A 14,575-nucleotide genomic window follows, 5' to 3' on the forward strand; every position below is an offset into this window, starting at 1 on the left:
TACATTTTGTTAGATGCAAAATACTGCCCATCTTTCCATTTCACTCCACAAGTTCAATACTCCCTTAAGGCCAAAGTCCTAATGAGTGATGGGAGTCTCTTTCCTAAACTTTTGTAACCCCAGACCTATCAGACTTGCTGTCCCCATATCTATTCCTCTCTAGTAGATTCTTTAGAAAAAAACAAAAACAAAAACAGCTTTATTGAGATACAATTGACATACCATACAATTAGTATAGTCAGAGTTGTGTAACCACCATCACAATCACTGTAGAATATTTTCATTCCCCTCCACCTCCAAAGTCCCTCATCCAGTGGATTATCACCACCTCTGCCAAGAGGGCTCTTCTTCCCAACTCAGGGACTTTAGGGCCTTCCGTCCTAGGGATTCTGGGGTACCTCTCAAGCCAACGCTATTTTTAAGCCACCTCTCCTACAGAGCCTTCCCTGATTACTTAAAGCTAAAAACTCCTCCTTTCCAAAATTCCCGACAGCACCCTTGCAGGTCACTCCATGACACGACCTCTTCTGGCACGTCATATTCACACTGATTTCAGTTATCATCAGCTCCCTGTTTCTATAACTCCCTTTATTTCATGAGGGTGAACTGTGAGCTCTGTGAAAGTGGGGACTGAATTTTGTCTTTACATTCCCAGCTCAGTAAACATCCATGCAGTGAATGAAAGGAAAAAGACATCTCTGTTTCAGGCTGTCAGCTCTCAGGAGTCAGAACTGGAGGAGGGACTCATTCTACACGACTAGCGATTGGTCTAAGAAGACAGGTGCTTGAATACATGCTTTTGATGACAACAATCCATTTCTTAATTCCGTCAGTGGTTTTATGGCCATGGCTCCCTCTGACAACTCAGGCTCCTGTCACTGACAGAAGCCCTTGGGACTCTGCTTTCCACTCTCCCAAACTCGAAGGACTTACCACTGTGGTCATCAATCTCCAACCAGCATCCTGCAGAGACTATTTAGACGCAGATAACATGCTTCTTTATTTGCCCAGGGGGCCAGCCTGCAGCTACACAAGGCTACTTTTCATCTCACTCCCAAAGGTCTCTGTCTGAGAGGCAAAAGAGGGTTCTAGATTTGCCAGGCCTTGCACTGCCCAGTAAATCACCACCACTAATTCATAGCTTCATTTAGTAGCAAATTCCTTGGTAATCTGGTAATAGTGCTAACGTTCATGAGGTAGTCATGGAGCACTGGACTGATGTCCAAGGAGTTTAAAAGTAGAAGGGCCTCTTTAGTTTCTCATTTGCTCATAATCATAACTTCCTGCTCCAGAACTCCTAAGTGTTCAGCAGCTGAGGGCCCAGGAAGGAAAATTACTCTTGACTTTCACTCATGCAGAAAGCATTTGCTGCTAATACTTCACATTTCTATAATGCTGCAGAGTTTAAAGTGTTATTATGTATACGGTCCTTATTACCAAATTTAAAGAGAGCAGGGAAGGGATTATTAATCCCACTGTACAAATTAGAATCCAAGGCACACAGAGGTTAAGTTAGTTGCTCATAATCACCAGTTTACTAGAATATGGACTCCCCGGGGACAGGAAGCCTGTCTGATTCACCTCTGAGGTGGAAATGAATAACATGAAGCACAGTGTTCAGATCGGGACCCTGCCAAGTGCCTAGTGGCAAGAACACCTTTCTAAGCATTGAGTTAAGGCAGAAAAGGAATGAAAATGGAGGTAAGGGGATGCCCTGGTCTTAGTCACCAAGAAGCTGACTGTCTATCCGGGAAGGTCACAGTAACACAGAAAATGACCAAAAAGTAAAGGGATACAGTGCGCCCACAAATTTAAAGTCATTGCAAATGGTGGGTGCTAATCAGGGCTGGTTAAGATGCTAGGGCATTGGGAAGAAGTGACTTTATAGATAAGGTTTCAAGGCTCCTCACTGGCAGACATAGCAGAATGAATGCCTTAAGAATGAAGGCCTTCCTGTGGTCCGAAGCCTTACGCAAAATGCCTTATGCAGTTCATACTTTCTGCTCACTAGCCCCCGACCCATACACACAGCACAAACAGGCCTGCCCTCCTTTTTCTGGCCCCTTCACTTTTGCTTGTAATGTTGGTACTCCCCCCAACCCCCAATCTCTATCATAATGTATTTAAAGTCTAAAACGTGATACTCCTTACAAAACTTCTCCTGCGATCTTTAAAAACTTCTCAATGCTTTCCAACTTGCTATGATTTTTCAATCCTCACCCCCCCCAAGTTTTGGATTTGTACCTCTTTTATGGCACCTCCCATGCCCTGTCCTGCAACAGTTATTCAGATGTGTGCCTCTTTCCTGTGTAGGTTCCTTGAAAGCAAGAGGTGTAAAGTTTTAAATCATCTTTGTACCTAGAAAGCACCTTGCATGGTACTTTTTTGCATAGCAGACTCTTGAAAAGCATTTGTGAAACAGGATTGGAAAAATGCAGGTTAAGTTCAGCTGTATTAATGAGCTGTGTGTGCTAAGACTTCTGTGGATGGGGTAGGAGGGGAAACATTAGGAAATGGCGAGGGACAGTGCCTTGGAGGGCTAGCTGGTGGGAAGCTTGAATGCTGGCCAGAGAAGTGAGATATGGTGAGCTGCAGACTACACTGTGCAAGAAAGTGAATGAGAATGTGCCAACACCTCTATGACGGACACATCGGCTTAAACTGTTGAGAGGCAGGCAGGGTGTACAGCTCGGAGGCCACAGTATCAGCCTGTGTGAGAAGTATATCAGGTGGGGAAGAGAGGAGGGGAGGGGAGGGGAGCAGAAGAGAGGAGAGGACAGAGACCAAACCCTTAGAGGTTTCCAAACATGGGAACTTGGAGAGAAACATATTCATTCATCTACCTGGTAAAGACTTCCTGAACACCTAACTATGGGCCAGGTATTACATGATGTACCAGGGGCAGCAAAGATAAATAAGACAGTCTACATAATCAAGGAATAAGACAGTCTACATAATCAAGGAGATTAAAGTCTAATCAGGTTAACAAATATGAACAAACTTCTTTTTTAAATGCAGTAACGGCTATTATGAAGGACCTCTCAAACTGTACTGAGTGCCATGGGACTCCAGAAGAAGGACAGACTAAGTTTGTTTTGAGGAGTCAGGAGAGTTCAAGGGAAATGTAACATTTGAGCTGGATTCTGAAGGAATTTGACAAGCTGGAAAGAACATTCTAAACAGAGGGAACAATAGCATGGGTCAACTCGGCTAGGGTGGAAGAGAACAAGAGTGGAATATCACCGTCATTAACAGACAGAAAGAAGAGAACGAAGGGAGTGTTCCTTTGCTTATTAGATCCTAGCTACCGGCAGATCATCGTTTTTGAATGATTACTACATACCAGGCGTTGTGTGAGGCAGTCTGAATAATAGCCATTGCTACCACCATCTACCCACCTTGGAGGAGCAGCTAATGTTTACTGGGGGCTTATTATAGTGCCAAGTGCTTTTCCTATACTGATTCCTTTACTTCTCACAAATATTACGCGGTAGGGATTGTTACCCCCATTTCAGATGAGGAAACTGACTCAGGCAGAGCAACCTGCCTAAGGCTAGTGGGTAGGAGAACTAGGATTCAAATCCAGGAATGTGCTCTTTTCATACTACCACGGTTGTGTAGGTATACGTTTTAGAGCTGTTTGGAGAACAAAGGAAGATACTAAATAACAGAAAGGCTTAAGAAATAGAGTTTAGCAAAATTAAATTTCTCCAATTACGTCAGAAGTGCCCCTGGTGATTTTTTCTTTTTCACACTCTTTCCCACAATCTGATCTTCTTTTAACCAGACATAATGTACCTTCCAATTTCTCTAAATACTGTCATGTGGAAAGGATGGACCCAAGAGAGCATTGACAAATCCTATTTTTTCCTCTTTCCTCAGAACTTCAAGACTCTAACAACATTCAATTCAACATTCTACTTTTAGACATAAGGCCACATGATTTGAAAGTGAAATTTTCCAATGTAGATCTGAGATACGATTACAGTTCATCTCCAAGAGAGGCATCACCATCACCGCACTGAACAGGCACAAAGATGAAACACAGACTGGCTTCTAAGACAAAGTTTTGCCCTGACAGATTTAGAAGCATCATAGAAACCAGCACACAGAGAAGGTGACTGCTGTCAGGATAGTCCCTAATCTAGCCTGTTACAACTCTGTGGCATGGAATATTTACTGCTGAGTGGATTCACGGAAGCTGAGTACAAATGTGTACTCCATGTTTAAAGGGAAATTAAAAAAAGCAGGGTGATTATGTATTATTCTGATGGAAAATAAGGAAGTTTGGGTACAGTTCTTTTAGGCTTCTCAAGTTCTGGTCTGTTTTAGAAAGAAGTAGGATGGTATGTCACCTTTATTATCCACCCGTCTTACAATGTGTGAACAGAGTCAACGTCTTATAAATGGATTAATGCATTTTTGGCTCTTTTTCTCCATTTCTAAGACACTAGATAAAAATTTGATCTTGAGGTAAGGACGTGATATGGTTCTTTGGATTTCTGTGCCTGAGGAAGACCCAGACATCTTAAAGAACTAAGCAAATGGGATCAGATCCCAACTCTAATACTAACTTACTAATGTCCGTAGGCAAGTCATTTAATTTTTCTTGGCCTTGGCTTCTTTGCTTGGAAATTAGAAGCCTAAGCTGGATCAGGGAAGGGAAATAGGGTTCCTGAGTGCCAACTCTAATTCACTGTCATGGCTGCAGATTACCATATTGGAAAAGCGTTGTGCAGCCAAGTTGGAGCTTAGTAGGGGAAGAACACTGAAATCAGTCAGCACTGTTTACACCAATCACAGGTTGGGGAGTGTAGGGGGGCTGAGCTCTGTCTTCCCTGATCTGGCCTTCCTGAAGGTTCCTTTTAGCTTTGATAACCTGTGGCAAATCTAGGACTGAAGCACCTTCATAACCAGATGCAGTGAGTTTCTGCCTGCATATGGGTAAATGGACAGACGGGAGCTGTTGACTGACAGTGCTCCTAGACAGTCAGAAGAGCCACTGGGAGACATGCCTCAAGTAGAAGACACAAACTGTCACCTCAACAGGACAATTAGCTCGTCCTCTCATCGATAAATTAAACTTCCCTATAAGAAAGAGACAACCCCTGGATCTGCTATTATATTAGACAGGCTATTTTAAAACAATTTGGGCAGGCAAATCAAGTGCTCTTAAAATGGGAATATGATTAATAGAGATTAAAGAGAAATTCCAAAAAATCAGTAACCTCCTTAAGTATTGTAAAGATACCGTACTTTACAAAATTTCAAAGTGAAAATCTATATATACATTGAATTGTATTTGAAATATGACAGGAGAGTTAAGATTTAAAGGATGTCTTCCACAAATTAATTCATTCAACTCTCACCTTTGAGTGAAGGTGACCGTCTTCTCTGTGAAGCAATGACAACTCAACATCCACATACAGCATTTTTTACTTTTCAAAGCAGTGGATCTGCATTAACCTCACTTGTTATATATGCCCAGTGTTGGATATGTACAGCAAACACCATTTTCAGATTTCACAGATGGAAATATTGAGATAGATGTCAAATGACTGTCACTGAGTTTCGGTTAGAGACTTGACTGGAACATGATTTCCTAGTCCAAAACCTTTTTCTGTTAGTCCTTTCACTCTGACAAGGGATGGGCAGCAAAAATGGAATAATAACAGCACAATTTCCTGAGTCCTTACTGTCTGCCAGGCACTGTGCTAATAAGCACTTTCATGGACTTCTCATTTTTCCTTAAACCCCAAGAGGTAAGAATCATTACTATTTTCACTTTCAAATGAGAAACTGAGGCTTAGAAGAGTTGGAGAACTCTCCAAAGGTCACAGGCTCAGAGCTAAGTGCTGGAGACAGGATAAAAACACACACAAGTCTGGCTCCAAGCCTGTGAGCACTTCCATAGTTCAAAGAAGGAAAGTCTTTGTTTTATAGACCTTTTCTGGTATTAGCATATGAGCATATGAGTTCTTTATGCTATATCTGGGAACTACTACAAACCAGCAGCATTAAATGTAAGGTCATCTGGCTCCTTTGCCTGTCTTTTCCTTATAAATTGAAGAAACTTAAAAAAAAAAAAAAAGAGGGGGGTGGGAATCTATAGCTAGACCAGCAAATTCCACACGCAACTTGGGAGAGTTAAACCAAAAAAAAAAAAAAAAAAAAAGACACTCTGAAAGGTTTTATTTTGTTCATTCCATAAGAGAGGGCTAGAATAAAAAAACTTAGATGGTAATTCAGTGAATAGCTCATTAAGTAGAACAGATTGCAATTCACAGCAGCATAAGTCTGTTTGGGGGCTGCTAAAATAAACGGCTTCGTCTCCTAAGACACACAAGGAGGTGGTACGTGTGGCATCAAGGTGCCATTTCTGCAGGGCTGTGTGTGTGTGTTCTAACCCTCCTCCAGCCACATCCTCACTTTAAATGTTAATCTGTCTTCGGGAGCACTACCAAATCACTACCTTTCCAGGTGTCTCTATCGCTCTCCGCAGGCAAGTCGCAAGCCTCCAAATGGGCGTGTGGATGCTACTCCTAATCTGCCCCTGACAGGCAGCGAGCTGCCCCTCGCTGAATCCCTCTTTTCTTAATAAGAGAGGACATGACTCAGAAACCCATTGGGGGTCACAGTTACTGTCTGTAGTCATGGGCAGGAATTGCCCCACCATTGAGAAAAGGCCAATTTCCTTTTTTCTTCCAAAGCAAAGGGAGAGATAGGTATGTGGAGTTGGGGGAGGCACAAGCAACAGCAAAACAGAATCTTCCTCCAAGAGCTTCTGAAATAGGGCAGACTGTTAGAGAAGGATCCTAGGACTGCAGGTCACTTTCAGCAGGGGAAACAGAGGCTGGAGAATTAGTAAAAGGGATTTTTTTTTTTTTTTTGAGAATATACAGCCAACTGATAGCAGCTCTAATAAGAATCCAAGGATATCAGGCCAGAGTTTGCCCAACAAAGGGAAAACTATGTGTTAGGCCAGCCTTAACACATGAGCATGTGCCAGGTTTTTACAAACAATCTCATTAATCTTCAAAATGACCCTCTAATAAAACTATCATGAAAACGAATATACATACACACACAGGGCAAGGCATTTCCCCAAAGAACAGAATTATGTGTGGCAGAGCTGGGATTTAACCTTTGGCTGTACGACCCCTGGGTTCATGTTCCTTCTATGGTACCATGATGCCTCCATCACAGGTAGGATTTCTAAATTCACTAAAAATAAACAAACAACTAGACTACTAGACTATTCATCTGAATTTTCACAACATATAAGCCAGCCTTGAGAGAACCAGGGCTTCTGTGAAGTTGGGAGAGACTGTGGACCCCCCCTGAGAGAGGACAGAGAGGATGAGAAAAGCAAAAACAGAGTGCTCAAGGCTACACTGCAAGGTAAGAGTCAGAGGCGGGGGGCCAGAACTCAAGCCCCCCAGCTTCTCCAATGGTAGGAAGGATGACTGTGATCAGGAAAGGCGCGGGCAGGGAGGCAGGAGAGAGCGGGTGAAGGGGCATATGGCTAAATCTGCATCTAGGAAAGAGGCAAGCAGGACAGGGAAAAGCACCATAGCATCCCCTGCCCCACCACCTCTGGCTTCTACTGACTGTAAAATGTGTTCTGCCAAGTTCATAGACTGACAAGTTTGGGAACCACTGTTTCAAGAACAGCTGAGAGGAACTCTCAGCAGGACTCCATTTCTTTTAGGTTTGCCCAGGAGCTTCCAGCAGTTAACAGAAGACTTGACAGCAGTCTCACACTTCCACTGTCTACACACCTACCAGTGCTTTACGATCACCAATCCCACTCATTCGTTCCTGCGCTTTACCCCCTTTGTACAAATCCTTAAATGAGTTTCAAATGCTAAGGAAATAGTCTGTTTCCGACATCACGGCCTGTGGATACTGTTTCATTACAAGGAGTCCCTCTTTCTCTTTCCAGGATAAAGCCTGGGATGATTCAACTGTGGCAAAATTTGCATGCAATTTGTAAGTCATTATGGTGCAAAGTATGTGGCAAGAACACTTTATTGAATAAACCTGCTGAGAATAATTTTCCTAGGAACTCAAAAAAGGAAAACCTTTCATCAAGGCTCTCCTCCTTCTTTTAAAATCCCTGCCAGTATCTATATAATTATGTCTTACTTCTGACACTCAGAAGCCTGGCATTTCTGTACATTTAACCAACAGAAGCCAGAAGGAACCCATGAGAAGTCAGGATATCTTCCCAACAACAGGGGCCTTGGCATTTTCTGGGCTTCTTGCTGCTTGGGGAGTCAGGTGAAATCTGCTGAGACAAGCATCCTGGGTATTTATAGATCACAGAGAACTGCTGCTCACTAGAAGAGTCTTAAGAATTACATGCCCTTTAAAAGGTTAACCAGGAAGCCCAAGGGTATGTTCAGATACACTGTGGCCCTGAAGTCGCATGGACACTGAATATGACGTTAAAGCATTGGGCAACTGCCCAAGATGTGAAAGTCTTTCCTAGTTACAGATTGCTGTAGCTAATGTGATTTGAACTGAGTATGTATACAATTATCAGTTTGTCCTGTAGACTCTTCTAAATAGGAGTATCTTTCTGTGTTTAATATAGCTACAGGTATGCCACAGAATTTACACAGTTGTAAAAAATATTTTTTTGATGATGGGGCTATTCAGAGAAAACAAAAATTAGGGTTAAAATGAGAGTTTAGATGTAATGTAGAAAACTCAGGACCCTCTATCTTCCTTAATACCCATGGACAAATATTAATTTTATCTCATGAGTAGTTGTCCTTCATTTACTGCATGTTATCACTATGTAGGTCCTAAGAATATGATGAACAAGAGATTAGAGTCGCACAGACAGAGAGTAAACAAACATATAAAATAATTACAGGTTACGAAGAAGCACTGGCATGGGGACACTACTTTACATATCGGTGTCATTGAAAAGCTCTCTGAGGGGGTGACATTTAGGCTGAGACCTGAAAGTAGAAGGAGGCACCAGCGTGAGAAGAGGCAGGACAAGGGGAGAAGCAAATGCAAAGGCTATACAGCTGGAAGTTAACGCACAGCAGCAGGAGAGGAAGTGGGAGAAGTAGAGGGGACTCAGATCACACAAAATCTTGCAGTATTAGGGAAGGAAGAAAATCGTGTGTGCAGAGAGGTGGTGGTAGAAACAGTGCTCACAGAGAAAAGAAAACTAAAGGTTCTCTGGCCACCTCTACAGCCCAGGACCTGTGGAAGCAGCTTTCACGTGTGTTATAGCTGTGTCACCAAATTCCTAAATATGTAATTCCTCACAGACCCACAGGTTGGGACGTATACCTTAAAAACAAAACACCAGAAAGGAAGAAAATAAAGCTGGGGAAGTTAGGCTATTTGTCCGCAGTTGGAGAACCAGAAGAAGCCTGGCTCTAAAGCCCATGCTCCCCCCTCGCACCTTCTGCCCTGGAATATAACTTATCACTCGCCCCAAAACTTAACTTGGCTTCCCACTGCCCCTCCTTTGCCCCTGTTCCTCTCTAGTCTGGAAATGCCTTATATGTCTCCTCCTTTTAAGGTTCACCTTGAATTCTGCCTCATCCACAAAACTGTTAGGGTTGACTCGAGGTGCAGATGGCTTCCCTCCTGCTCCTTGGATTCTTCCAGCCCTCAGCAGCGGCAGCAGTACCCCTGGGGCCCATTCTTCTTTTGACACTTCCACCTGTGCTCACCCCCAGCCAGTGCCTAGCTTAGTGCCTTGCACAGAGCAGGTGCCTGAGAAACATCTGCCAACTGACTGGATTCTTTTCAGTGAATCTTGGTCAACTGCAAACCATGGACACTTGCACCGTGCCCATGGGAATCTGAAGTTCGCAGGGAAGATGGTGGCTCCGAGACACTAAAAATGTCAATACTTGATCCCCCTTCTCTTGGTCAATACCTGACCCTGTTATTTAAGGTGTTTTTTTGTTGCAGACTTGGCAGAGTAGATGAGATCTTTATTCATTATGGATATGACAGTCAATGTTATCAAATGCCTGAGAAAAAAGTATTCAATTCAGGTCAACAAATATTTGCTGAATTCCCAGTAGGTGTAGGACATTCAAGTTTAACAGGGTGGGGTGAGGCAACAAATCGTTTAAGAGAGACTTAAGAGAGTAGGCTGCATGAAGGAGAGACGAAAAGAGGTGGTTTGTTCCAGGTCACTTCATACCTGTGAGGCGGCTTCATCTGGCAGGATGAGCCTGAGTGCTGGCAGACAGTGCTGCTCACAAACATGTCCCCCCCCACCTCCCCGCCACGACTCTCCCAGCAACACTGAGGCTGCTGAGCACTAATAGCCTTGGAATGTTTGCCAGTGCCCAGCAAAACAGCCTTGGCATCAAGGAGACAGGTGTTTGTCAGGGAATGGCAGGGCCCTGCGCCTGTGGCACACAGAAGCACCGTGAACGCTGGCGAGAGTGGCTGCAGCCATTACTCTCCGTCAGTGCTAATCAATTTCACACCCTCTTCAATGTTGATAATAGATAATCTTGTGGGAAGCAGCCCAAGTTTCTTTTTTTTCTTTTTTTTTTTTAAACATCTTTATTGGAGTATAATTGCTTTACAATGGTGTTAGTTTCTGCTTTATAACAAAGTGAATCAGCTATACATATACATATGTTCCCATATCTCTTCCCTCTTGTGTCTCCCTCCCTCCCACCCTCCCTATCCCACCCCTCCAGGCGGTCACAAAGCACCGAGCTGGTCTCCCCGTGCTATGTGGCTGCTTCCCACTAGCTACCTATTTTACGTTTGGTAGTGTATATATGTCCATGCCACTCTCTCACTTTGTCACAGCTTACCCTTCCCCCTCCCCATATCCTCAAGTCCATTCTCTAGTAGGTCTGTGTCTTTATTCCCGTCTTACCCCTAGGTTCTTCGTGACCTTTTTTTTTTTTTTCCCCCTTAGATTCCTGCTCCCTGATGCCCAACAGCTTACTCTGGTCTCTCTCAAAAAACAAAACAAAAGAAAACAACACCCTCCCCCGCAAAAAAAAAACAAAAACAAAAACCAAAGTCTATTCCAGGTTCGCCTCAGATGAAGCATCTGATGGTGCCAATGCCCTGGTCTGCTAGGACAACTCCTTCTGGGTTATCTGGTAAGGAGGATGATCTTAGGAAAAGGACTGCCTGGCATACTTAAAAGTTACATGGGAATTCCAAAGGAAGCTAGGAAAATCTAACAACAGCAGTAGCTTGTACTTATTGAGCAAAGTAAATACATAGTTTATGCTTAGTCTTCATGATAGCACTGAAAGGGAAGTGTTATGGCCATTTTACAGATGAGAAAATCACAGCTCGGAGAGGTCAACTCATTTGTCCAAGGTCTCAGAGCTAGGAAGCAGCAGAGCTGAAATTCAAATCCAGGCTTATCTGACCCCCTACCTCATGCACACCTTTCTACTAGGCTGCTGCTGGCACTCCATGAAGAAGTCGCTGATCAACCTCTCATTGTGCTTTTAACCCATTTCATTTTCAAAAAACGGCAGTTACCGAAGTATGCTCACCTGAATCTGAGGGAAAACGTTAAGTTGGAGGGGATTTGAGAGACCTCCTTTGCTGATGCCACGTTATGGCTAAGAATCTGGGGCTACACAAGGCGCAGTGACAAGGTGTGGCGAGGCAGTGATTTTGAGGTGGGTGCCTGCACTTAAAAGCTAGTCCTCGGACTCCCAGGTGCTCCTTCAACCAGCCCTGAAAATCTCCTTCAGCAGATAACTTGGGGAATTCCGTCAGAGCAGGAGTTCTAATTGTCCCATGGCTGTTTCCCTACAGAAGTCTAGGGAAGGGGCTTCCCTGGTGGCGCAGTGGTTGAGAGTCCGCCTGCCAATGCAGGACACACGGGTTCGAGCCCTGGTCTGGGAAGATCGCGCATGCCGCGGAGCGGCTGGCCCCGTGAGCCACAATTGCTGAGCTTGTGCGTCTGGAGCCTGTGCTCTGCAACGGGAGAGGCTGCAATAGTGAGAGGCCCGCGCACCGCGATGAGGAGTGGCCCCCACTTGCCACAACTAGAGAAAGCCCTCGCACAGAAACGAAGACCCAACACAGCCAAAAATAAATAAATAAATAAAATTTAAAAGAACTCAAGGTCTTAGTGTTCAAACATCTTAAAAAAAAAAAAAGTCTAGGGAAAGTTCGATTTGTTTCTAATTATCATTCAGTCAAAGATGAAGAATACATAGTTTGGCACTTTAACAATCACAAGTGTGGACCATGTACAAGTTACTGTGAATGGAAGAAAAGAGGGAAGAGGAAAGTTTAATCAAAGAATAAAATAAAGGGGGTGAGGTGTGTGGAATGAAAGGACTGTGTGTGGAACATGCTGGTATCTGAAGTCCAGCCTCAGAAGTCAGAGTCTCTGCCATTTACCCTGTAATAGTATCACCACATTAAAGAAGAAAGTCCCAGTCAATCAATTCAATCAATCAACAAACATCTGAAGACTTACTAGGTTTAGAGAGCACAAGAATGATACATATGGTTACCTATCTACTGGTATTCATAAATGAAGGTATAGTTTGTGAAAGGGAATGGGTGGCTTCCCCATGGTGTCTAGAAGGGCACAGACAACAAGGTCACTGTTTCCCCCAAGCTCTAGTCTCTCACCCTGGCCTGAGGCACAACTTGAGGGAAGATGCTAGTGTAATTCCCAGTGTACACAGCTCTGCCTCATGGCTGGCCTGCCCCAACACAGATGGGAGGGGTGCTGAAGCAGGCTCTCCCACCAGTGAGGCTCAAAAGCCTCCAGTGTGTCTTTAAGGCAAGAAGAGTGAAAAGAAAATAGAGAGATATAGCAAATCCAGATCATGAAGAAAGTGGGCTCTACTACAGACTTTGAAAAAAGCAAAAAAAGGATCATTGTGCAACATGACCATAGACTGAGGGTACTTCCCTGGTGGTGCAGAGGTTAAGAATCTGCCTGCCAATGCAGGGGACTTGGGTTCGATCCCTGGTCTGGGAAGATCCCACATGCCGTGGAGCAACTAAGCCCGTGCACCACAACTACTGAGCCTGTGCTCTAGAGCCCACGAGCCACAACTACTGAGCCTGTGTGCCACAACTACTGAAGCCCGAGCGCCCTAGAGCCCACGTGCTGCAACTACTGAAGCCCGTGCTCCTCCACAAGAGAAGCCACCGCAATGAGAAGCCCGCACACCACAACGAAGAGTAGCCCCTGCTCGCTGCAACTAGAGAAAGCCCACACGCAGCAACAAAGACCCAACGCAGCCAAAAACAAAGAGAATACAAATCAGACATTAACCAATATGAAAACCTGCTCTGATTAAAGGGACAGATGAGAAAGCTACAGAGGACAGAGATAGCAGAGAACAAAACAGAAGCAGATGAAAAATACAGGAGGTAGGATAACACCCTAGGTTAAGTATGGCTTGTCAAGAAAAAACATCTAGCAGGTTTCATCTCCCTCAGCAACCACCGCATCAGACAATGCGGCTCAGTCACTCTGACCCGGTGTGCAGGCTGTGCTGCAGAGCTTTGAGCTCCCTTCTCTAGGTCTCCAGGTTTCATCTACAAATGCGGGAACTGGATTCAATGACCTCACAGTTTCCTTCCAGTGCCTCCCTATGACTACAGAAGCCAGCAAGTGTGTGTGCCGAGACACACTCTGCCACTGTGGTACCAAGTCACAGCACTGTGCTTTGGTCAGATTTTCGAAGAGAAGCTCTTGTCAAGGGTACTTGTGCTACCACCCAGACTCCCAGGTCAGACCGGGATCAACTGTACACATCCGTCCTCTTCAGGGACTTCACTCCTGTTAAAAGAGCAGTTATAACCGCTGGCGGACTGTCATCTGCCCAGCTCTTACGACATGTTAGGTGGCACACAAAGGCAGATGGCACCTTTGCCCTTGCCTGTCCTGTGGGGAGATACGAGGTGCACAAGGGACCCAATGGAGTGCAAGTCAATAGCTGGCAAAAGACAGGCAGGGATACGTACGTGCTTTTCCCCTTCAATCTTCTTGTCGGCCACCTGCATTGCATCCAGATATTTAAAATGCAATTCCATCAGCCTGTCAACCTGAAAGAGAGATACTTCACAGGCATGAGTGAGAAAGAAAGAGAATACCAAGGCAAGAGGACACTGGAGCTCCTATTCGTCTTACTGTCACTCCCCACAAAGGGAGAGCCACTCTACCACTTCTCACTCTGGATACGAGCTTTGCTGCGGAACACATCAGGAATGGATCAAACGAATCGGGCAGAACAAAGCAAACACTTGGCATGGATGTAGTTTGAACACAGGCCATTCCCGAAGGACACTATGCATTCCCAGCCCTTCTAGGACTCCCCTGAATTCACGTTGTTAAAAACAAACAAATTAAAAATTCAAGTCCCTTCTTGCAAAGAGAAGAAGCATGAAGTTACATACTTGATATTCACTTAGAACTATATAGAAATTTCTTTTTTCAAACTGAAACCTTTCATGTTCAGATTCTGCCCCAGAGCTGATCTTTTTTTTTAAAAAGGTCTAAGTAAAATCTCTTTAGTTGCTTTTCAGTCAGAAGAGAGTGCAAGAAAAACTCCTTCACAACTTAAAAAAA

The 14,575-nt window shown here is 44.2% G+C and overlaps 1 protein-coding gene across 1 annotated transcript in view; it reads right to left on the reverse strand.

Annotated features, from left to right (window-relative positions):
* The window catches only part of CTNNBL1 (catenin beta like 1), a 152,845-nt gene that overhangs the window by 12,082 nt on the left and 126,188 nt on the right, over window positions 1-14,575 (reverse strand). Inside the window, exon 13 of the mRNA XM_082643383.1 lies at window positions 13,972-14,052. Within this exon, the coding sequence (XP_082499509.1) occupies window positions 13,972-14,052 (81 nt within the window). The remainder of the gene's footprint in view (window positions 1-13,971; window positions 14,053-14,575) is intronic.

Source organism: Mesoplodon mirus (genome assembly GCF_964341445.2).
Source record: "Mesoplodon mirus genome assembly, chromosome: 15".
NCBI lineage: Eukaryota > Metazoa > Chordata > Mammalia > Artiodactyla > Ziphiidae > Mesoplodon > Mesoplodon mirus.